General features: G+C 34.4%; 1 protein-coding gene across 7 annotated transcripts in view; it reads left to right on the top strand.

Annotated features, from left to right (window-relative positions):
- The window catches only part of SUPT3H (SPT3 homolog, SAGA and STAGA complex component), a 513,545-nt gene that overhangs the window by 218,297 nt on the left and 269,719 nt on the right, over positions 1-25,529 (top strand). For all 7 annotated transcript variants that reach the window (XR_010336723.1, XM_012448786.3, XM_012448787.3 and 4 more), the window contains one exon: positions 18,313-18,397. Coding sequence is in view for 4 of the 7 variants with exons in the window: in XM_012448786.3 (XP_012304209.1) it covers positions 18,313-18,397 (85 nt within the window). In the remaining 3 variants the exon portion in view is untranslated. The remainder of the gene's footprint in view (positions 1-18,312; positions 18,398-25,529) is intronic.

Here is a 25,529-nt window from a genome sequence, read left to right on the forward strand (position 1 = left end):
AATGCTTATGTTAGAACAGAATTTAAAAAGTTGAAAATCAGTATTGCCTCTACCTTAAGAAGATAGAAAAAGTGCAAATTGAATCCAAAGGAAATAGTAAACATAAGAGTAAAAATCGATGAGATAGAAAACAGACAATAGAGAAAAGTCAGTGAAAATAAGTTAGTTTTCAAGAACATCAAAAAATTGATAAATCCCTGGCTACATGAAGAAAAAAACATCACTTATGAGTATGTGTTTAAGAGTACTAACTCTGGATTCAGAGTCTTTGAATTATGACAGGCAATTTTACCATATTTGTGACGTTAGACAAATTACTTAATCTATTAGTGCATCATTTTTCTTACCTGTAAAGAGGAGGTAATACTACCTACCTCATAGTATTATTATGGAGATTAAATGATTGAATGATGTCAGGTGCCTAGAAAGATTACTTGGCACAATGTGTGATGACAGTGTTCATAGTTGTTTTATCTATCTGTCTGTCTATCTATCTATCTATCTATCTATCTATCTATCTATCTATCTATCTATTGCCCAGGCTGGACTGGAGTGTAGTGGCGTGATCTCAGCTCACTGCAACTAATGGTGTCAGGTGCCTAGGAAGATTACTTGGCACATGTGTGATGACACTGTTCATAGTATTTAATTAATTTATTAATTTATTTATTATTTAGAGTTGGAGGCTCGCTCTGTCACCCAGGCTGGAGTGTAGTAGCGCAATCTCAGCTCACTGCAACCTCCACCTCCCGGGTTCAAGCTATTCTCCTGCCTCAGCTTCCTGAGTAGCTGAGACTACAGGCATTCGTCACCACACCTTGCTAATTTTTGTATTTTTGTAGAGACGATGTTTCAGCATGTTAGTCAAGCTGGTCTTGAACTCCTGACCTCGTGTTCTGCCTGCCTCAGCCTCCCAAAGTGCTGGGATTATAGGCGTGAGCCACTGCGCCTGGCCCATAGTTGTTATTTTTATTATTAATAATATTGGTTTTGGAGAGAAAACTGCATTATTCAAGTCAGGTACAGGGTCGAAGTCAGAATTTTCAGAACCAATGATCTCTTGTATCAATATAATTTTTTTAGGCAAGCTTTTTCCATTTTTTCTCTTCACATCATCTCCTCCCACTTTGTAAAGAATAAACTAAATTACAGAGGTATTTAAACTTTAGAAATTATTATGAAATACTTCAAAACACTTTGAAGTCAGTACAGAAAAGATATACAGTACCTACCTTTTTTATCCTAATTTCCCTCCGTGATTATTAGTGTGTATCTTTAATTCAGTGTCCTGAATCCTAACATCTCTAATACTGTTCTTCGTATCTTTTGGGGGAACCCTTAATTATCAATCCCAGAACATTCTATAAATCTTCATTAGGAAATTCCTTCTGAACTTTTGCTGAAAAGTAGTTACTGTGCACTGTGTGTATAGCAGCTGTTTGCCTAAGTTAAAAAAAATTGACCGTTTTAATTTGTTTTAAAAATATCCACTGGCACTGGTTCTCATTACAGATGTGCGGTTGTAACATTTCATTTTTTAAATGTGTATCCATCTTTTTTCAGTTCTAAAGGAGTCCAAAGAAACCATCTAAAACCTTAAAAATAACCACTAAACCTACAATGTTTTTGGGTTTTAAAAATTCTCAAGGGAGGACATTTTTTATCTTGGACTTAAGCTTCATACAGGGTGGCCCATTTAAAAGAGGCCCTGTACACAGCCACATTATTAAATGGGAACTGTTTTAAATGGGCCACCCTGTAAATCAGAGGGTTTTTTTCCAATGGATATTTACTTCTTTGCACACTTGAGTTTAGTGCAAGTTTTCAGTTACTGTGCTTGATAGGCAGCCCTGAAATTTAAATTTGGGCATCCAGGTGACATTGAAATGCACAAATCTGAGTTCAGAGACATGCAGAAACTTCTTGGTACATATTTTAAGAGGTTATGTTTGGGTCTCAGAAAATTTCAGTAACATTCTGTATGAATCTCCTTTTTCGAAACGTTTTAAAAAATGGATGGAATACAAATAAACCAAAAATGGAAACTTTTAATGTAAACAGTTTCGTTTACTGGAAGTCTTTTAAAACAGGAAAGATATTCTTTTTTTGTTTTATAATAGTTTAAGGTCAATAGTTCTTTATGTTTTCAACTCAGTACTTCCAAACACATACTATTGTTTTCAGTTACCTAAAAATAAATCAGTGCTAGAAATGATAGTTTACTTAAGTCATAATCTGATCCAGGTTGTGCTGAAGCTCATCCTCAAAATTTGTAGCACACAGAGTATAAGTGGAGACTCACTTACCAAATTATCTTCATAACTATCTCTGAAATCACAAAACAGGAAGAGATGCAAGAAAATGGATACATGGCACTATTTGAAAATGGTACTTTATAATGCAAGAATCTTGCATCCATACTCTCTGAGAGGAAGATTTGAGACCCTAAGCATTTCTACCACTTAATTTTCCCCACTCTCCACAGTAGCGTGCATTTACCCTGTCAATAGTAATACAACCCACAAACCAAAGAATATTTGGTTCAAAGTATTATAGAAAAAAACACAAAGGAATGACTTCTTTGGTAGTAATATCATGCATAGAAAGTCAATTTAATTTTCACAGAATAATTTTAATGCATGGTTTATTTTGGACTTAATACTTGTTCATTAAATAATGACGTGTTATTTGATTAGATAGAATTACAGAGTGAAAAACATTCCTTATACATTGATATGTTTGTGTATTTGTTTCCTAGGGCTTCTATAACAAAGTACCAAAAACTGGGTGACTTAAAGCAACAGAAACTTACTGTACATAGTTGAAGTTGCTATCAAATGTCATGTTTTCTGAAGGCTCTAGAGGAATATCCTTCCTTGTCTCTTCTAGCTTACGTGTTTGCCAGCAATCCTTGGTGTTTTGTGGCTTTTAGTTTCATCACCCCACTCACATTACTGTCTTCTCCCTCTATCTTCATATTGCCTTTCCTCTGTGTGTTTCTGTCTCTGTGCATATTTCCTCTATTTATAAGGATACCAGTCTTTTTCATCTAGAGTCCACCATAATGACCTTCTTAACGTCATTATTTCTGTAAAGACCCTGTTTCTAAATAAGGTCACATTCTGAGGTACTAGGAATTAGGATTTTTGTATATTGTTTTTGGAGGGACACAATTCAACCTATAACAGTTTGTTTTTTACTATTTTAAACATGAATAAATATTCAATATTTTAAACATTGGTAAGCTGTAAAGTACAGATGAAAAATAGTACTTTTTTTTTTTTTGAGATGGAGTCTCACTCTGTTGGCCTTGCTGGAATGTAGTGGTGTGATCTCAGCTTGCTGCAACCTCTGTGTCCTGGGTTCAAGAGATTCTCCTGCCTCAGCCTTCCCAGTAGCTGGATTACAGGCGTGCACCACCATGCCAGGCTAACTTACATATTTTTAGTAGAGAGAGAGTTTCACCATATTGGCTAGGCTGGTCTTGAACACCTGACCTCAAGTGATCTACCTGCCTTGGCCTCCCAAAGTGCTGGGATTACAAGTATGAGCCTACCTTGCCCAGCCAGTACAGTTTTTCAATTGTACTTTTACAGTTTAAATAAGAACATGAAGTTAATTGCTTATTGTCCATTTATTTTGGCAAATTAGTGTTTTTTTTTTTTTTAAGAGAGTGGAAGAGTTTTGTTGCAGTTACTGAATAATAGCTGTAGTAAATGAGTTATCATCCTTAGATTAACTCAAGCTCTTACTCATATACTTTTTTAAAAGAAGTTTTCGATTATTCAAATATGTCTTCCTTTCTTTCCTCTCTGAACAGTGGCAATTATGGTCAACTACTAGTCACTCTTAATTCATATTATTTGATACTGGTGTTTGATTATACCAGAGATTGGCAAACTGTATGTAGCTTGAATGCCAAATCACATAGTTCCCTGTTTTTGTACAGCCTGTGTAACCACAAATATTTTTTACATTTTTAAATGGTTGGGGGAAAATATCAAAAGATGAGTAATATTTCATGAGATGTAGCACTTACATGAGGTGAAATTATGTGAGATGCAGAATTCAGATTGAGGTGACCATAAGTTTGACTGGAACAGAGCTATACACATTCATTCATTATGGACTGTCCTTGGCTGCTTTGGTACTGTGATGGCCATTGTGTAGTTGCAACAGAGACCTGATAGCCCACAAAGGTGAAGATATGTACTGACATTTTCCAGAAAATATTTACTGGCCCTTGGATTATACCTATAATTTTTTCCCAACCTGTTAGGATTCACCACACAGGTTAAAAAAAAAAAAGATAGAAAATCTTTGTTTTATTTTTTGTAGTCATGCAAATTTTTAATTGTATTTTTAAAAATTATACAGTTTAGTGGCTGAGTGCAATGGCTTACAGCTATAATCCCAGCACTTTGGGAGGCCTAGGTGGGAGGATCACTTGAGCCCGGAGGGTTGAGGCTTCAGTGAGCCATGATCACACCACGGCACTCTAGTTTGGGTAACAAAATGTGACCCTGTCTCAAAAAAGAAAAAAATGTACAATTTAAAATTCACACTTAAAAACTTTATAATTTTTGTATTGTCATAATACAATTTTAATTAAGTTAGACTGACTAAAAGAGAGTTTCATGTTTGGTTATTTGTATCTCATTTACCAGTGTGCTGTGTACTAATTTTGAGTTCAAAAGGACTTGATGTTTACGTTTGCATTCCTCAGACTTCAGGAGAGGACTTTCATCTAGGTCGATGTTCAGTGAATATTGTTAAAGTGAATTAAGTTTATACATAAATTAAGATGGTTATGTATATATGTAATAGAATTTTAAATCAGAAAACCCAATAAAGAAAATAGGACTAAATTTATTTAGTATTCCACTTAAGTGTTAGTTTTGGGATCTAACTTCCATTAACTAATAGGGTGTTAGAATATTTACCTGATGTAAAGAAATTTACCCCAGGTTCTCAAATATGTTAATGATGAAGCTGAAAATAGAACATGTAGACTCTAAACGTCCATCTTTTATTTTCAGTGTACAATCCAAAATGAAAGAATCTAGCAGTTTGCGGATATTATTCTTGTTCATTGGGTCTGCAAGCACAGTATTCAGTGTGATCTAAACTTAGAAAATAGGCATGAAGTGCCCCTCGTTTAATTTGAAATGTCTTCTAATATGAATTCTCTTCAACAATACTCACAATACTCCTAATTTTTCTTTTTTAAGAAAATAGAAACAAAATGTTATGGAGGTAGGAGAAATTCTCTTTTTTTATTTTTGATGTTTTAATGATCTGTATGGTGATTTTTATCCTTAAGGCTTAACTTTGTTATCAAGTCACTGGGATAAAGTTAGTTACCAAAATAAAATTAATGATGGTGGGTTTAGTATTCTTTCAAAGTCCATTGTTTTGTTTTGTTAGCAAATAGTTTAAAGAGACAGTTTAAACATCAATATTTTATTTAAAACCTTTTTTCTGATTCCTTAAGTATTGTGAAATTATTCCTAATTCAAGTTTTTTTTTGGAGAAAATGTGTATAGGTCTTTACTATATAGAGTATGTGTGATTTTAATAAAATTGAAGTAGTTATACTGAATTGAACCAATATTTTTCTGTTTTGGATTATTCTTATAACATGTACTAAAGTGCTACAGACAGCCTTGTTACTTTTCTACTCCCTTGCCAATCCCTCACTTCCAACCCCAACCCATGTCTGGAATAGATTATTGTAGGCTCTTGCATTTAACAGCATAATAAAGATGACACCTGCATGAAAATGTAGTAATGGTAAACAGATTAATTTTGCATTTTCTTTTTCAAAGTTAATGTATATAGAAAATACAATGTTTTTGTTTTTATTTTATTTTATTTTTTTAAAAAATGAAGGTTCTCTTTCACTTAACTTTCTTTACTCAGAGTTTTAAATAACACATCTATAAGTAGAAATGAGTTCTGTGAGTTTAGTGAAGAATTGAATGCCACATTATGAACATTTAATTTGAAATGCTAAATATTATTTTGAGTCATCCAACTGTGAAAGATATACTTGGATTATCACCTTCTGGCATAATTTCATAGGTTTTTGAAATCTTTGGAATATGGGGGAAAGGGAAGCTCCTGCAACCAAGAATGCCAGAATATAATCTAATATTCTAATTCCTTGTCAATACTCTGGAAGTCATCCTGGAAACCTCTGGGCCCCAGGACATATAGAGCATCACAGTTTCCTTCTTTCCCCTCAGAGCTTTCTAAGCATTCTGTCCGTAGAGACAAAGGGGACCTTCTCCACAGGCTTTGAGATAGAGAATTTGTTCATAATAAAAGAAGTTCTAATTTTTACTCCTATGGGATCTAAAGGTAAATTAGAGATGCTGGATGTGGAGAGTTTCTGGGCTAAGATTTTTATGGAAATTTTCTCTTTATCAAACTCTCTGTATACGGCATATGAATGGTATTCGTGTTTTTATGCTGCAAGGAATATTTCCCTCTTAATATAATAATTACATTCCTAGACAACCTGTTGCCATGCATCAATTTTAGCCTCTGTGTAATATTTGTATTGCAATTTATCTACTAATAGTATGATGAGGTTAATCCTATACTTATTGTACTAGTGTTTCTGCAGTTTATTTTTACCAAGTTTTAGCCTTGGGAAATTTTTGCATTGTTTAGTGCAATTATTTCTGAACTTTATCTCAGAACCTGAGACATTTCTATGTGATTTATGCATAAAGACACTATGGATTTTTGCAGGCTTATAGCTTTAATATTATTCCTTAATTCTTGAGACCTAAAAGCAAGGTAAATTTCATGTGGTGAACTCAGTTATTTGCATGAATAGAGAGGAAGCCAGTTATTTGCATTTTACTTGGAAGAATTTGTTCACCCTTTTAATAGCTTCCTTTGTTTGATTATTGATATAGACAGCATTGCATATTCAACTTTTTTTTTTTTCTTTTTGGTTTTTGAGTCCGCGTCTGGTGCTGTTGCCCGGGCTGGAGTGTAATGGCGCAATCTCAGCTCACTGCAACCTCTGCCTCCCGGGTTCAAGTGATTCTCCTGCCTCAGTCTCCTGAGTAGCTGGGATTACAGGCACCCTGCCACCACACCTGGCTAATTTTTTGTATTTTTAGTACAGACAGGGTTTCGTTATGTTAGCCAGGCTAGTCTCAAACTCCTTGCATCATGATCTGCTTGCCTCGGCCTTGAAAGTGCTGGGATTACAGATGTGAACCACCGCAACTGGCCCTCCTCTTGATCTTATAAATTTAGCTGTTCCTTTACATATTGGTTTGCATTTCTGCTTGTACCACACGGTTGTCAAAAAGTTATTTGCAATTTTATCAAAGTATCATCATCATCCTACTCCTGTCCCCTAACTTGGATATATGCTTATATAGTTCTTTTTTTTTTAAAGACAGGGTCTCACGCTGTTACCAAGACTGAACTCAAACTCTTGTACTCAAGTGATCCTCTTGCCTCATCCTCCCAAAATGCTGTGATTATAGATATGAGCCACTGTGCCCAGCCTAAATAGTCTTTTCACTTAAAACAATTTTTTTATTGTGGCAGAAACTGAAATAAATTACTTCCAAAGTCTCTTCTGTTTCTATAAAAGACAATATTATAGAGCAGTCTGAGGTTTGATTTTTATTTTTATTTTTTTTAGAGTTTGCAGTCTGACTGGTGTGAGGTGGAATCTAATTTCTGCCACTTATTAAATATATTCTTTGAGTAATCTAGTTAACCTCTTCAAGTCTAGAAGTGGCAATAATAATAGTACTTATCTTATAGAGTCATTTTGATATTTAAATCAGTTTAGTGGTGTCTAGCAAACAGTAAGTTCTCAGTATGTTCTATGGATATACTCTATTCATTGTCCTTTTTGTCATATCTATCATTGTTAAATGGATTCTAAATTCTATATCTTTTCAGATTGATTTTTTTTCTTTTTCTTTTTAAAAAGTATTTGTTGCCTTTTAAAAAATAAATCATTAATCTGGTTTCTTTATGAATCTTTTTTACTTGACTCTAGATGCATACCAAGTTTAATGAAATTTTGAACATTTTTCCTTCTACATGTGAAAATCTTAAGTTTTCTAGGAATACACCCTTTGATTCTCTGCCCTGGCATCTTTTACTACATCACCTAATTCCACTCTATATTTGGCCCAAAGTGCTACAATTATTGACTCTTTTCTGTTAACATTATGCCCACAAATCACATGAAATTTTGAGTGCCCACGTGCAACTGGGCATCTTGTTAGTTGCTGAGAATACAGATTTAAATAAGGGGTGATTTTTTCCCTCTAAATGCATAGGGGAAAATAGAGTCAAATTAGTTAATGTAAAAGTATGACTATATAACTATGTAACCATATAACTATGTAACTATACTATGAGGAGGTTGTGAACAGAGTGCTATGGAAGCATCTAGGAGTGGGATTCGTTATTTATTGCCCCAATAATACTGCATAACAAAACATCGTAAAACCTCAGCATTTATGATTGTATGTCTAGGACAGTAGATTAGGCAACCCCAGGAATCTCAGCTGGGCTCTGTTATCTATCTGAGGGTCAGCTGACTGCCAGCTGATCTAGGATGACTCAACTGGGATGACTGGGGTGACTGAGCTCTGCTTCATGTGTCTCTAATTTTCCAGCAGATTAGCCTGGTCATACTTTCATGACAGTGGCAGAGTGCAAGAGCACAAGTTGAAATGCTTAAGTACTTCTTAGCTTCAACTTGCTGATAATATCCCATTGGCCAAAGAACATAACAGGTTTGAGCTCAGGATTATAGTGCAAGGCGACTTAAAGTTATGTGGCAATGGGAATGAATATAGTATGAGGTGAAAGGTGGGTTAGGGCGATCAGTGCAGTATGCTGTAGAGGAGCAAATGACTATTAGGGAAAATTTCCCAAGGGTCGTACTCCTTTTGAAGGCATTGGCTGAATGGAAGAAGAAACAAAGACTTATTTGACAGAGGAAATATGTACAAAAGTGAGAAGACATGAAACCTATCATATGCTCAGCTCTCCATAGGAAGTTTGATACGTCAGGAACAAACGGTGCATGGCTAGAAATAAGGCCGGAACCAGAAAGAAGCCAGATTTCAAAGACTTTTATATATTAAACAGAGGAGTTTGAAAGTTGTAGAATTCTGTGAAGGCTCTAAGCTAGGGTCTTAACTACTGTTTTATTTATATTAACTTATAAATAACTAATTGCCTGGCATTGCCTGTTAATATTTTTATTTGCTACCACAGAGCTAGTACCTATGAGCACACTTAATAGTGTATAGGCTGGTAGTTGGTAGCTACATAGATGTATGTTTTCGTTAATATTTTTAGTATACGTAAAGACTTTATATGTTCATTATAAGCTTTTACAAGTACATACTGAGCTTTCAAAGTAAAATTTAAAAATTCATGTGAGTTTTAGTGCTAATAATGTATATAAATATCTATAAAGGGTTATTTATGCATGCCAAAATTTTAAGTTATAGACTGTAAACTAAAGTAAAACTAAAAGATCATTTAATATTTGCTATATGTTTATTCTCAGTAGAATTGCATCTTAACATCTTTCTCATGTCATCACTTTTTTATCCCTGTTCTAGAGAACAAACTGAAAATACATTTCTTCTAGATATATTAAATTTCATTTTTATTTGAGGAATACATATTGTTGAGCCTAGAGATAAACTTTTCCTTACTTTTTCTTAAAAGTGACTGATCACTATAAAAAATTGTCTTACATACTTCCTGATTGAAACGAAAGCCCTTTGTGAAGGAACTAATGGAATATATTATGTAGTACAACTGGAATATATTATGTATTTTCCTATTGGCAGTCACAGATACTTAGAAAATTTTCAAGTTGCTTAATTAGAAATATAACAACTGCATTATTTTCATATTTTAAAAATTATCATTTTATTCATTCAGTATTACATTTTATGAGACCAAAGTCATTGTTTTTGGTGACAAATTAGATTTTGCAAATACAACTACATTAGCAAAGAGATGATGTACAGTAGTGGTATTTAATTATTGCCAGGTGGTTTTTCTAGAATGCTGTGTAAGGAAGTGTAATTAAGTTATAGTTGTGGCATGAGTTTGCTTCATTTTTTAAAACGTTGGGTGAAGAAGATTCTAGCCATATACCCTGGTGAACTTGACATTAATCTCAAGAAAAATTTTGGAATCTATAGTTACTAGGAACTTGCATGAGCTCATACTTCGTATTGGAATAAAATAATTTCACTTTCATTAGAAAGTTGTTGGAGAGTAAATATTTCAATGAGATGTTTGGTGTCATCTTTTCTGATGTTCTGCTGGATGAGATGGAGAGTTATATTCCAAAGACAGCTTGAAAGCTGGTTCAACTCTTCCCAGCCCACAAAGTGTTGATTATTGGATCTGTTGTTTCAAGGATATCTCTTTGCTACAGGGCTTTATAATTGGCCTATGACTTGTTCAACACTTAGAGGTTTGCATTCATTTGGTTTGTTTACTAAAAGTTTTATAACTTTTTTTTTTAAATGAAAACTTGGGTTGGATCCTAATATATAAATCAAATAAATGCCGAACTACTCCTATTCAAGTAAGAACTGAAAGCAGTCGTAGTTTTGCAAAGTCTTTTCAAAGATATACCATTTACACTGAGACTGAAATGATAAGAAATAGGAAGTCTTTAACCTTGAATAAGACTAGAGGGGATGCATGGTTTCTTCACGTAGATCAGTGGTTGCCTTTGGCTGAGGATGGGAAATGGGAATGACTGTAAATGGGCATGAGACATTGTTTTGGAATGATGGAAATGTTCTTAAAGTAGATTGTGGTGATGATGGTAAAATCCTGTAAATTTACTAAAAGTCATTGAATTGTACACTTTTAAACAACTGAGTTTTATGGTATATAAATGATAATAAAGCTGCTTAAAACAGATGCTGTTTAGCAAAAACAAAACGAAACCAGACCTTTAAAGTAAGCTTTCTTTACATTTTTGAAGACCTGTCATGTAAAAGGATTTGTCATTTCATCTAGTTTCAGGGGACAAAGCTAATCCCACTATATGGAAATTTTTAAAGACCCAGAATTTCACTTACTAGAAGAAATACTCTTCAAGATTCAGAGGGACAGGCTTAGTGATAGTGTGTTGGACAGTCTTTAAGAGGTTTAAATGACATAATACATGTAAGTATGCCTGTCACTTAATACATACTTAGTGTTTAAAGAAAAATTAATACAGATAAAGATACAAGTGTGTGTGTATATAATTTTTTTAGAGAGAGAGAGAGAGAACATGCACGCAATTGTGCCAAAATGTTAACAATTGGTAAATTTATAGGCGTTCATTGCACTGTTATTTCAGCTTTTCTGTTGGTTAGAAATCTTTCAAAATAAAACGTGAGAAGAAGGAGAGGAAGGGAGGTTAGGCTGACAGGTTTGTGAGAGCAAACTTTGTCAAATGCTGTGAAAAATAATGAGCCTGTCATTCAGTATCTGAAATAAAAAGAAAACTAGATTTATTGCTTCTTATCACAAAGGAGGGATACATGCCGGTCAAGCACAGTTTGTTAGCAAGGAAGGCTGCTGACTTTCTGTTGAGTTTTCAGGAAGCATTGAGTTCAGAGATTGGTGGTGTTCTGTTGACTTCATCTATAAAAGAGAGATGAGAATGTTGTTGATTGGTTTGCAGTCAGGTGTGTGTTTATTGGAATGAGTCTGTTCTTGGTTCTGGTGACTGTTTATTACCATGGCTACAGAAAATCAGTCATGCCTTTTAAGTTTGTGGAAACTTTAAAAATTCTCAGTTAGTATGATATTCAGTTCCTGATATGATGTAGACCCAGTATTCAATAAATATTCATGAATAAGTAAATTTTTAAAAAACTCACAGTGCTTGCCATTATCATCTCATTGTTAAAAACTGAAGAACTTGACTCTGAAGTTCTAACATCTTCAGAAACCACCACCATCACCTCATTGTTAAAAACTGAAGAACTTGGCTTTGAAGTTCTAACATCTTAGACTGCATTTTATTTGGAATCTCTCACGAAAGTCCTTAAGTTATCTTGGAGGTTGTTTTGTTTGCTCGATTAAGTCAGTGTTTCCTAATTTTTTTTTCATGCTATAAAACTCTATGGGCTTAGAAAAGGATTACATAACCAATAAATACATTTAAAATCAAAAGTTTCTTTTCTGCAGAACCTCTCAGAGTAGCTAATATGGTAACATGCATTGCAAATCTAGAGAAGAATAAAATATGTCATTTTCCAAGCTCATTTAACTACAAAATACTTTTTTTTCTGGATACTGTCAATGTGAAAAATGTGTTACATTACATCACATTTATATCCATTTTGTATTGATAATTTTCTAAAGATCTGATAGTACAAAATTCTCTTATCTCTATGTGACTATCTCATACCAAGTAATTCTGACACTTACTGTTGCTGACTCCCTGGGTAAATCTTTTGACTTTCTTGAATCTCTCTGTTTCCGGGGTCATGTAATATGGGAGAAACTTTCCTTTTTGTATGGTTTACAGTTTGTTTTAAATGATAGGTGAGAAAAGTTCTCTATGACTATAAGTTGTTGCTGTTATTATAGTGTATCTATTTTCAGTGTTATAGGAAGTTAGTTTTTTGGCTAAATTTTGGTCAAAATAAGATAGTAAAGTACATTAAATGTTTTGGAGGCCTAATAGATACTTGTTTAGCATGGTGTTGTACAACGAGATCTGGAAGAATTTTCAGGAAGCATTGAGTTCAGGGATTGGAAGCAAAAGTCCTAGCTTTTGCTTCTAACTGGACTTGTGACCTTGAGATGGCTATTTAACCTCTTGGACTTTTTTTCCATCTGTTAAAAACAAAATGAATGGACTGCATAATCTCTTAGATTCTTTTTTGACCTAACATTCAATGATTGCTGTAAATATCTTTCCTATTCCTCAAATAGGGAGGATTTATAATAATTTGTTTTATGCTGCTATCTATTAAGAGTTTGAAGATGGGAATATTTGCTTCTTAGAAATATAAGATATATGAGGAAAAATGTCTGTGAATTGTTAGAAGAAATTCATAAAGATACTCTACTAGTTTTGTAAACTTTCTCAGATACACATTTTCATGCACTGTAGATGAGTTTTCTTTTATGAGCTACCTTATAAACAATTATGGATGAGTTTTCTTATGTTAGTCTCAGTTTTTATAAAATTTTCCAATTTATATTTTTCTTTTCCATTTCTTAAAAGCTATTTCTTTCACAAATCAGATCTTAATAAATACATGTTTTACTATTTCACACTGCCTGCATTCCATACTTTACATCTCCTGATTCTGTTCCACATTTTTTTCTGTCATCTTTCTAACATATAAATTATTTATTTAGTAATTTATTAGTTATATTGTTTGTTGTATCCTTTCCTCATTGGAATGTAAACTCTACTTATTTTTTGTTTGTTTTCTTCACCGATATGTTCCAAGCAACCAGAACAGTGCCAGGCACATACCAGGCAATCAGTCAATATTTGATGATTGAGTGATCAGTACCTATAGGTAATAAGTATTTACCTTTTCAAAATTTTATACTCTCTTACCTTTTATTTTAAACATATATGTATATCAGTGTATCTGTATTTTTTTACATCAGCATTATTTATTTTACATCATAAATAATAATTTTGCTTTTTATATATCTTCACATATTTATATTGATTTCATGGTGTTTTATAACATTCTGAAAGTTTTCTCAAAGTTGTTAAAATATATGAATGTTTACTATCAGAAGGGAAATGGAGAAATGGATGTTGAGAAATCAAGCAAGCAATAAGAAAAATCATCACTGCTAAGAAATCTGTTGTCTTAGATGTTTGACTTTTTTTTTTTTTTTGATGGAATCTTGCTCTGTTGCCCAGGCTGGAGTGCAGTGATGGAATCTCGGCTCACTGCAACCTCTGCCTCCCGGGTTCAGGCAACAATCCTGCCTCAACCTCTGTGCCACCACACCCAGCTAATTTTGTGTTTTTAGTAGAGATGGGGTTTCACCATGTTGACCAGTCTGCTCTCCAACTCCTGACCTCAGGTGATCCACCTGCGTTGGCCTCCCAAAGGGCATGGATTGCAGGCTTGAGCCACCCCGCCTGGCCTTATTTGATATTTTGATTTACCTATCACTTGGGCTTTCTCAGAGCTATTGTTAATAGAATTCGTTTCTTCCTTTGAAAACAGGTGGATAAAATCATAGAGTTGTGAAAGTCAAAACTGTTAAAATTTGAAGAGCAAGGCTAATTTGTAGTGTTTATAACTTTCCAATATTATTAAATGACTCATCACGGCCAAATTTCTGCACTTTTATTCCCCACTTTGTATAGTGGGCAAATCAATATCAACAAATATTGGGTAAGAAAGACGTAAACAGTATAATGTCTGTGTTTACATATATCATCTAGTATTAGGTTAGCTGACTGGAGTATATGGTAGTGCTGGTAGCCTGCTATTCACTCTAATTCTATTTAGGAGAATTTCTTGGGTATTATAGTAATACCTAGTCTATAAAAGTGTAATAAAAAAATGCTTTGAAAGGGAAAAGAACTCCTTTTGGGGAAAGCAAGTTACCCAGATCCTTTTTACACCAAGCAATAGTCACACAGTGTCCATCCCAAAGTAATGTCAATTACCTGAGGTAGGAAAACATCCAAAAAAATCAGAGCTAATTAAAAAAAAAAAGTAACTAGCTCCCACCACAGCAATTACTTAACCGCAGTATCCAGAATGATTTAACCACATTAGAGTCTATAGCCAGTGGCAAGTATTAAAAGCAACTCAGCATCCAAGAAGATGTACACATGGCAGCAAAGAAGCATCTCTTTGTCCTTTCTTGATGTTTGGTTTCTAGATGCTTTATGAGCAGATCTGCTTGTAGGCCTTGTGTGCTTGATGACTGGCCCGCAGCAGGCTCTCTCACAGATCATCACCAAATTTATTCCCTTTGCTTCTTTTTTCAGAATCTCTTTAATTAAAGCTTAATCAGTCCTTCCCCTCTATTAGAAACTTAGTCATTCCCTCTGTTCTTAATTAGGGTTTGAAAATTTAAAAATAAATATTTCAGACTCAAAGGTAGACCTGTTAAATATACTGAAAATGAATAATGTAAAATTCTGTGATATGTTCAACATCCCTCCATTTTTTTTTTTTAATGGACAGTGACATGTTTCTTGGAAATTATTTCCACATATAAGGCCTGGGATAAACTGTAGCCTTATTTTCCTTCCTTCAATTATTTTTATTTATATCATTCTGTTACTCATTTTTAACATGTTTTCTTTTTCTTAATTTCATGATTTCTCCACGGTTTACTCTGTATGGTTTAATATTTTTTTAACAGTGTTGCCCCATTCTTGAAGACACAGTCTTTCAGATTTAAAGATTATAATTGAATCAGATATATTTGATTCAAAATCAAGTTTCTGAAAGGTATCTTTAAAATTATCTAATCTAGTCCCCTCCTTTTTCTGTTGAGAAACTAAGGTGCCAGGAAAAGTCACCTGATCATTGCAGTACTTCTTAGTAGGAGAGTGGGAACTAGAATCGGATCATCTAACATGCAGGATATTTGCATGGTTTCCAACTTTTCCTACTTTGTAGCTGATGGCCAGAATATAGTGTGACTTCTAGCAGCATTATTGTAATCTTTTTAGTTGGATACAAGCCCTGTGAACTTCATCTGTTTTTCTGGGCTCAAATCTCTGGCTGGTCATTTGGTTTGGTACTATTTGTTTCTCTGAGTAGGGCCATGACTACAATGAGATGTCAGCTGGGCACCTACTGATCCACTGACTCTCATGAACTTCATCCTCAACATCAGAGTGTGGAAGAGCATTATCTTCAGATGAAGGAATAAATTTCCCATATGCTGTTTCTGTTTTGAGACTTTAGAACTGAAATAACAAGGGTAATTGTTTGAAAGCAAGCATATAAGTTTTGTTTATTGTTAATTCATTCCCTTAACAAATGAGACTGTTTTCTGGCTTGTCTTATTTTTTTTTTTTGGTGTAAAGTATGCCATGACTTTCTAATACTAATTAGGCTGATTTACTTGGTACGGAATATTTTAGAAGACCCTTCAATCCCAGGCAAACTAGATTGGTTGGTCATGCTGGTAACAATGTGTGTATATATGTTAGTGAATGCAAAAAGATTTTCTAACGCTAATATGTATATTTTAAAAATAGTTTGTTTTATTTTTACCTCCTTTGACATATGTCTTTTGTGTTTGTTTTATGCTATGTTTTTGTTATATACATTTGTATAACTTGAAAAGAAAGAAATACACACACAGATATGCACACACATTGCATATACTTGCTCAAAAGGTATTTCTTTTCCACTTATAGTTTATGCCATTAAAAAGAGTTTGAGGCCGGGCGCGGTGGCTCAAGCCTGTAATCCCAGCACTTTGGGAGGCCGAGGCGGGTGGATCACGCGGTCGAGAGATCAAGACCATCCTGGTCAACATGGTGAAACCCCGTCTCTACTAATACAAAAAAATTAGCTGGGCACGGTGGCGCGTGCCTGTAATCCCAGCTACTCAGGAGGCTGAGGCAGGAGAATTGCCTGAACCCAGGAGGCGGAGGTTGCGGTGAGCCGAGATCGCGCCATTGCACTCCAGCCTGGGTAAAAGAGCGAGACTCCGTCTCAAAAAAAAAAAAAAAAAAAAAAAAAAAGAGTTTGAAGTTGATTGACTTTCACAGTGGGGGATATGTAGATGTGAGGAGGATGGGTCAATGGATACATAATCAAATACACGCATTTACATAGAGTCTAGAGGTTAGCAAAAGATTTTGGCAAATGAAATGATGCTTTAGGATTTATAGAGATTAAAAGAGTTATATTTGGGTATCATCTTAGCATAGATTACTAACCAAAGATGTCACATGTAGGCTCAACATAAGTAAGCTCCTTCATTTTTAAGAAATTTTTGTCCTTTTTTTTTCAAGCTGATGTTAGAAACCACTGAAAAGGGGTTCTGTTGTTTTTTTGAGGGCAAAATGACTATAGACAGGGTTTTTTGTGTTATGTATATACCCAATACTCTCTAAAATTAGGGTAGATCCTTTAAATAGACACCTACCAAAATACACAATAAATGTCTATAGTCATTTTGCTCTCAAAAAAACAACAGAACCCCTTTTCAGTGGTTTCTAACATCAGCTTGAAAAAAAAAGGACAAAAATTTCTTCTTTTTAAAACAGTATCCAGTGGTTTTGTTCAGCATTCATCCTCCTGGATCTCAGTATAAGTATACAGAATAAAGAGTATAACTTCATCTTATGAATGCCCTTGTTTGTTTCATACTTTGATTATTCAGGTATATATAGGCTTTGTAGGTCTGATTCTGCAGTTTGTTGGTCCTGCTCACTCTCATTCATGATGCCTTGATTCCTGGTACATGTAGTGAATTTTGATTTTGAATTTGTGATCCTTGATATGTCACCCATGAGAATTCTTTCAGTTATTTATTTGAAATCTGCTTCTATATAATTACAAGTCATATTCAATGATATTTACATAAATTTTTTTAATTAATTTTCAATGCTGATTACATCATACCCTTTTATAACTTTCTATGTGGCTCTTACTAGCTTTTGTATTGGTAATTGGGATGTGGTTATATGATTTGCTGGTTGCCAGCGTTATGAAGTAGTTGTTAATATTTTGTATTTTGAGACAGTAAATTCCCTTTAAAAAAAACTGTGCAAATCCAGAAAGAGCATAGATAACACTGCCCTTTTCTTTGAATGTTGCAACTTGAGTAGAAAAGATTTTCTTTTCTTTTTTCTTTATTATTAAACAGAGTCTGACTCTGTTGCCCATGATGGAGTGCAGTGGCATGACCTTGGCTCATTGCAACTTCTGAGTCCTGGGGTCAAGCCATCCTCCCACCTCAACCTCCGAAGTGGCTGGGACTATAGGCACATGCCACTGCTTCCGGCTAATTTTTGTATTTTTTGTAGAGGTGGAGTTTCACTATGTTGTGCAGGCTGGTCACAATCTCCTGGGCTCAAGTGATTCTCCTCCCTGGCTTCCCAAAGTGCTGGGATTAAAGGCATGAGCCACCACACCTGGCCAAGATCTCATTTTCTTTGTCTAGAGAAAATTGCACATCCATTCAGACATTTGAGAGAATAATTTATGTTCTCCTTACTAAGGTGATTCATGTAATAAATATCTTTCACGTTTTGCCTTTCTTAGTTTTATAGTCCTTAATATTGATGGGTTTAAAATTATTTTGCAGGTATTCTTTAGGTGATGCTAGAAGGCCCCTTCATGAAACAGCAGTTTTGGTTGAAGATGTGGTACACACTCAGTTAATTAATCTGGTAAGAACATTAATTTAATTTGACTCAGTATCTATTCTCTGCATTCTTTTATTAGGATTGTAACCCAACACTTTAAAAAAAATATTTTATTTACATCTTGAATTCTTTTTTGTCAGCATTATTGAAGTATAATTTATATGTAACAAAATTTACTAGTTTAATGCAAAATTTGCTGAGCCTTGACATTTGATATTATAATATTAACTTATAACACAACCATAATACAGAAAATTTCCATCATCTAAAACAAACTCTTGTTCCCCTGGGCAGTCAGCAGCTGTCCTCATCACAGCAAAAAGATAAGGACTCACTGAAGGCTCAGATGGTTGTTAGCATTTTGTAACAATGAAGTATTTTTAAATTAAGGTGTGTACATTATGTTTTAGACATAATGCCATTTGACAATTAAGCGACTATAGTATAGTGTACACATAGATTTTATATGCACTGAGTAACCCCAAAATTTGTATACCTACTCTGTATCCACAAAAATTAAAAGTTAAAAAAATTTGTCTGACTACACTTTATTACAGTGGTCTGTAACTGAACTTATAGTATCTCTGAGGTATGCCTATACCACGTTTAAAGAGAAATTCATTCATATTGCCTTCTAGTCCTTGTATGATTTCATTTTTACTTTTAGATCATTAATATATTTGTTGTTTATTCTTGTTATTTTGTGAGATATGGATCTAATTTTATCTTTTTCCAAATGGGAACCCAGTTTTACCATCACTATGTATTTCAAAATTTATCTTTTCCTTAGTGATTTGAAGTGCGTTCTTTATAATATACTGAATTTACATATATATTGGTATCTGTTTCTCATTGTATATGTTATACTAATGGTTTAGTGTATGTATATCCTAGTATGGTGTTATTACAGGTTTTATAGTATCTTTTAATGATTATTAGGGCTAAACTTCTTGGTAGTTTTTTTTTCAGTGTTTTCCCAGCTATTCATATATGTTTATTGTTCCTCATGGATATTAGTAGCAACTTGTCTAGCTAATAATAAATTTTCATTGGTATGTTTATTGAGATTACAAGATTTTATAAGTTAACTTAAGGAGAACTGCATCTTTATTAAAATCTTGAATCATTCTATGAATATGGTATATCTACATTTGTTTGAAACTAGTTTTGTGTCTTTTAAGTTTTGTTTTAACATTTTTCTTCTCTTAGCTTCACACATTTCTTGTTAAGTTTGTTTTTAAGTATTTCATCTTCTTTGTTGCTATTGTTAATGGATTTTTTCTGTGACTAACAGCTGAAAACATTAAAAAGTTTAATGAAATATATAAATCTACAGATTCAAGATGAGTGAACTGCAGTTAGAACAAATCCAAAGAAAGCCATGTTCAAACTGCTGAACAGTAATAGCATAATACAAATTTTAAAGCCCGACGGGTTTATTATTATAGAGGAAGGATGATATGAAAGATGGTGGAATTCTTATCAGAGAACATGCAGGCTAGAATGAAATGGTACAACTGTTTTAAAGTGCTGAATGTAGGGTATTAGATTGACTATTCTTTTTATCTATATAGCCTTTTTTACATGTCCTCCTGTCTTATAAGGACACCAGATATTTACTATTTAGTGGTATTGTTATTCATATGAAATCTATGTATGTTAATTTTATATTACAAGTGTTGTAACTTTTCCTTTAAAGCCAAATGCTTTTAAGGAATGTAGACAAAAAAAAAAGGAAGCATGTGTCCTATTTTGTATTTACCCACATGTTTACCATTTCCCATGCTCATTCTTCCTTCTCACAGATTTTTGTTGCCATTTCAGTCATTGCCCTCAGCCTGAAGAAGCCTTGTAAATTTTTTTGTAGTACAGCTTTGCTGATGATGATAAAGTCTTAAATTTTTTTAATCTGAACATATCTTTATCTTTATTCTTTAAGTATGTTCTTCCCTACATGGAATTCTAGGTTGATAATCTTTTCCTTGCAGCTTTTTGAATATGTCATTCTAATAATTTCTGACCTGCATTAGTTTCTGACAACAGTGTAACTGTTATTCATTTCTTCCCCTGTATGTAACATGTAGTTTTTTCCTGGCTGCTCTCAAGATATTGTCCTTATCTTTGGCTTTGGGTAGTTTGCTGTCTCTAGGACTGATTTTTTAAATCATTATCTTCCTTGCAAGTTTGTTTTTCTTGTTGACACTAGGCATCGATTTGTGGAAGTTTTCAGCCATAAGTTTTACTATTTGACATTGTTTCACAAGGCTCTCACGGCCTTTAGTGTTTCTTCAAACTTTCTGCCCCGTTTCCTTCTATTGTTTTGTTTTATTTGACTTTGGTAATTCCTATTGATCTATCTTTAACTTTACTATTTTTTTCTGCCATCTACAATAATGCTGTTTAGTCAGTGCTAGTGTGATTTTCAGTTTAGCCCATAGTATTTTCTATTGTAGTATCTGTTTGAAAATGTATCTTACTGAGTCTAAAATCCTTTTGAATTATGGGTACGTACTTTTATATTCCATTTTAAATGTAGAAGTTGGAACATTATTTGATGACTGCTACACTAGTATAGACAAGAAATAGTGTGTGCTTTTACTTATAATGAGAGATCCTCTTATTACAATAGATGCTTACCTCTCCTTACCCATTTAATATTTGAATGGTAGTTTTGATGCCTATTTATGAGATTCATCCTGTCCAGATTCCACTAAATATTACATTGAATGATATACCTAGCTAGACATAAATCTTGCTTTGTTAACTTTACAGTATCTAGGCATATGTCAGAGTGAGTTCTTCAGAGGAAAGGAAGAATTATAGAGAATAGTTATTTTTAAAAATCAGTTCTTTTTAACCATGGAATATTATGCAGTCATTATAAATTATATGTGTGTGTTTTGTGCTCTTCATTTAAATCCCCTTGTAGTTCTTTATCCATTTACCTATTAAGACCAATTTTTTTCCTATAATTCTTTCAACATTTTTTTTTTTGAGATGGTGTCTCGCTCTGTTGCCCAGGCTGGAGTGCAGTGACACTATCTCAACTCACTGCAACCTCTGTCTTTGAGGTTCAAGTGATTCTCCTGTCTGAGCCTCCTGAGTAGCTGAGATTACAGGTGCAACACCATGCCCAGCTAATTTTTTGTGTTTTTAGTAGAGATGAGGTTTCCACATATTGACCAGGCTGGTGTTGAAAACTTGACCTCAGGTGATCTGCCTGCCTCGACATCCCAAAGTGCTGGGATTACAGGCATGAGCCACCACACCCAATCAGTATTTTTATAATAGCTTTGTTGAAGTATTTATAGTCTTAAGTTCAGTAACTATACCACATTGGAAGCCATTTATATTGACTCTGCTTTTTACTTAGTAGATGTCATTCTTTTTTTGTTTGTTTGTTTGTGTGAGACAGAGTCTTGCTCTGTCACCGAGGCTGGAGTGCAGTGGCGTGATCTCTGCTCACTGCAGCCTCTCCCTCCTGGGTTCAAGCGATTCTCCTGTGCTGGGACTAGAGGCACATGGCACCACACCCAGCTAATTTTTTGTATTGTTAGTAGAGGTGGGGTTTCACCTGGCTAGCCAGGATGGTCTCTATCTCCTGACCTTGTGATCCTCTTGCCTCGGCCTCCCAAAGTGCTGGGATTATAGGCATGAGCCACTGCACCTGGCCAGGTGTCATTCTTCTGGGGCTTTTTTTTCATGTCTAATATTTGTGTTTTTAAAAGTGAATATTTTATATAATACACTATTGTGACTCTTGTGAAGACTTTTTGTTGTTTTTGTTTTAGCTGGCAGGTAACTTGCCTGGACATAAAATGTTCACTCTTCCATATTGTAGACAGCAGCTCTCCTCTCTCCTTAATTCTTACTACTTTCTGCTGCTGTTTTTTCCCTGTTTTTTTTCTGACTTTTCCCCTTTTGTGTCTCTCTGAAACTTGTACATTTGAACTTTTGAGAAGAAAGGGAAAAATATAGGCAAATTGTTTTTTAAGTGTTGATACTCCCTTACTGTACAGTACTAAGTAATTAGTATACATTATATTGTTTTCTAAATTTTTAATTTTTTATAATATTAAATTTATTGTTAAAATTACATAGAAAAATTTTGTTTTACCAGTTTTTTTATGTTTTGTCAAATGTGCAGTCTTATAACCACAACCAAAATTGATTCAGAACAGTTTCGTCACTCCCCAAAAAATTCTCTCGTTCTACCCATTGTCAAACTTTTCTACCTTAACCACCCTCTGCCACCATGAGGTCCCCATTGTTTGTCACAGAAGGAGAAGACATCTCTTTTAATTCTTTTTGTCTGTGCCTGGTAAGCATTGCTAGATTCATACTCCCTTTGGCTTCAATACAGAGGATGAGTAGAAAATAAAAATGAAACTTACTGCCAGGTTTATTTTTGCTTTTATTATCATTTTTAATAAACACATAATTTTGCATATTTCTGGGGTATAATGTGATATTTTGATACATATATAGAATGTATAATGATCATATCAGGGTATTTAGCATATTTATTACCTTAAACATTTATGATTTGTTTGTGTTGAGAATATTCAAAATCTACTCCTCTAGCTATTTGGATATATACAATTAATTCTTGCTATCATAGTCACCATATAGTGCTATAGAACACTAGAACTGATTTCTCCTATCTAGCTCTTTATCTGTGAGCAACTCTTTGGCTATGATTCCCCACTTCCCTTTCCTCACCTCTAGTAGCCACTGTTCTTTTTATAGGTAAATACCGCATGTTTTCACTGATATATGGAAGATAAAAAAGTTGATCTCATACAAATATGTGCCTGGTTTATTTCTCTTAACATAATGTCCTTTAAGCTCTTTTATGTTGCCACAAATGACAGAATTTCCTTCTTTTTTATGGTGAAATCATATTCTTTGTGAATATATACCACATTTTTGATGTTCATTCATCTGTTGATGGACACTGCAGTTGATTTCATGTCTTGGCTATTGTTAGTACTGCTGGAATAAACATGTGAGTGCAGGTATATCTTCAGCATACTATTTTTCTTTGTATGTGGACCCAGTATTGGAATTGCTGGATCATATGGTAATTCTATTTTTAGTTTTTCTCCCATCTTGCAGGTTGTCTTTTAACTCTTGATTTTGCGTAGAAGATTATTAGTTTAATATAAATCCATTTGTCTATTTTTGGTTTTGTTGCCTGTACTTTCAAGGTCCATTTCATAAAGTATTTTCCCGGAACAGTGTCCTGAAGGATTTCCCATATGCTTTCTTCTAGAACTTCATAGTTTTGGGTCTTAGATTTTAAGTCTTTAATCCGTTTTGAGTTGATTTTTGCAAATGATGAGAGATAGGGGTCTAGTTTATTTTTCTGCATATAGATATCCAGTTTTTCCAGCACTTTTTATTGAAGAGACTCACCATTCCCCTATTGTCTTTATTTGTTCTGCTATGTGGGAATCCCTATCTGGCTAAGCGTTTAGCCACACAATCTAAAATGATATGTAAATGGCCCTCAGGTGTTCTTTGCACATCAAAGTTAAATTTTTTAAATTATCTTGAAAACAAAAGTATAGATGAAGTCATCATTTCATTTCATTTTCAGATTGCCATTTACTGTTTTGAATGATTTTCTGCTTTAATAAATTATTAGGCATTTCTTTTCATGTTTTAATCATTTTGTTTAGCACACTTATTTATTGACACTAATGTAGTTCTGGTTATAGTGATGTAAGGATGAATAAGAGTTTACATTTTGTCAGGGACATAAACACATAGAAGGTAATTTTAAAATATTATGGTAAGTGGTAATGCTGATTTCCAGAGTGAGATAAGGGTTTTGAGAAGAGATACCTTGTCTGGGCTGGAATTCTTCATGTATTTGTTTATTCATGTCTATAATAAATGGTGAATCTTTCATAGGATTCTATTGAATTGAGGAAAGGAAGCCTTAGAATAGAGGTTATAAACTATTGACCCAAAATGTGACATAGAAACGTGTTTTCTTCCATTTGCACTATGTTTTTTTTTTTTTTTTTTTAAGAAAAACATATTGTTTATTCCAAGATTCATTGATTGGAATTTTTAAGCGTTCTTTCTTCCATAGAGTCCCCCAGAGTGTTGATAGTGTGCTAGGGGTTGCTATTTTTTCTGGCATGTGCTCCCATCCTCTGAGGGTCCTGAGAAAGATAGTAGATTAATCCTGGAGTCCTCATGAAAGGAAGGGGTGGTCCTATTGGTGTGAATACATGTGGCTCAAATCCTGGGGTTTGGGGTGGGGAAGATGAGGGTCTGGTGGCTGGGCTGTGTTCACCACAGCTAGAGAACCATATGGGGGCAGGTTGAAGTAGTTGACAGGTGCATCATCTGCTGCTATGGGAGGAGGAAGAGCTTGTGGCAGTACTGGAATAGGCATTAGCTGGATCCCAGAGTCGGCGATCAGTCCTTTTTTTCTTTTCTTCTGGATGCTTGGGATCTTCCCCATTTTATATTGAGTCTACAGCCATTGACAATCGACTTATTAAAGGACTTCTCAGCAGCCACGTCTGCAGTCTGCCCTGTGGAAACCTGTATGAAAGCACACTGCTGTCTCTGAACAACAGTAATCATCTGCATCTCTCCAGACTGGTAGTGATGATGTCTTAGATCTGTCCCAGACTGCCAACATATAGTGAGGATAACCTTGTCCTCTGATGGGTCCAGATGGGGCATGATTGAAGCCTACTTTAGATGCTTAGATCTGTTCCTGGATCATATTCTATAATATTTTGTGTAATATTTTGATTGGCAAGGGGATCATCTGGATCCGTAGGCTTCTTATGTCTGCATGGAGATTCCTCTCCTTACCTTCTCCTTTCACCCAGAAGGAGCAAACTTGGGGCTTACTCCTTTGGTAGTAGGATGTGGTCCAAGCCGCATTGAATAGCATGCCACTGGTCAGCGTGGCTTTTTCACCAGCAGGCAAACTGCATGTTCCATCAGAGCTAGAAATCCCTGTCTCTCATATTCTATATGTAGCACTCTTTTTTGACATCTAACTTTGCCATGTCACCTTCAGAAGATAATTCTGCATCTTGAACCTGGATGGGCAGACCATGCTTTAGGTCTAAGATTTAGGCCTAACAGACATGCTTCAGTTTGCTACAGGTTTGGCATCCTT

Source organism: Aotus nancymaae, unplaced genomic scaffold (assembly GCF_030222135.1).
Source record: "Aotus nancymaae isolate 86718 unplaced genomic scaffold, 86718_ANA_hifiasm-v0.15.2.pri h1tg000040l, whole genome shotgun sequence".
In the NCBI taxonomy this organism is placed as follows: domain Eukaryota; kingdom Metazoa; phylum Chordata; class Mammalia; order Primates; family Aotidae; genus Aotus; species Aotus nancymaae.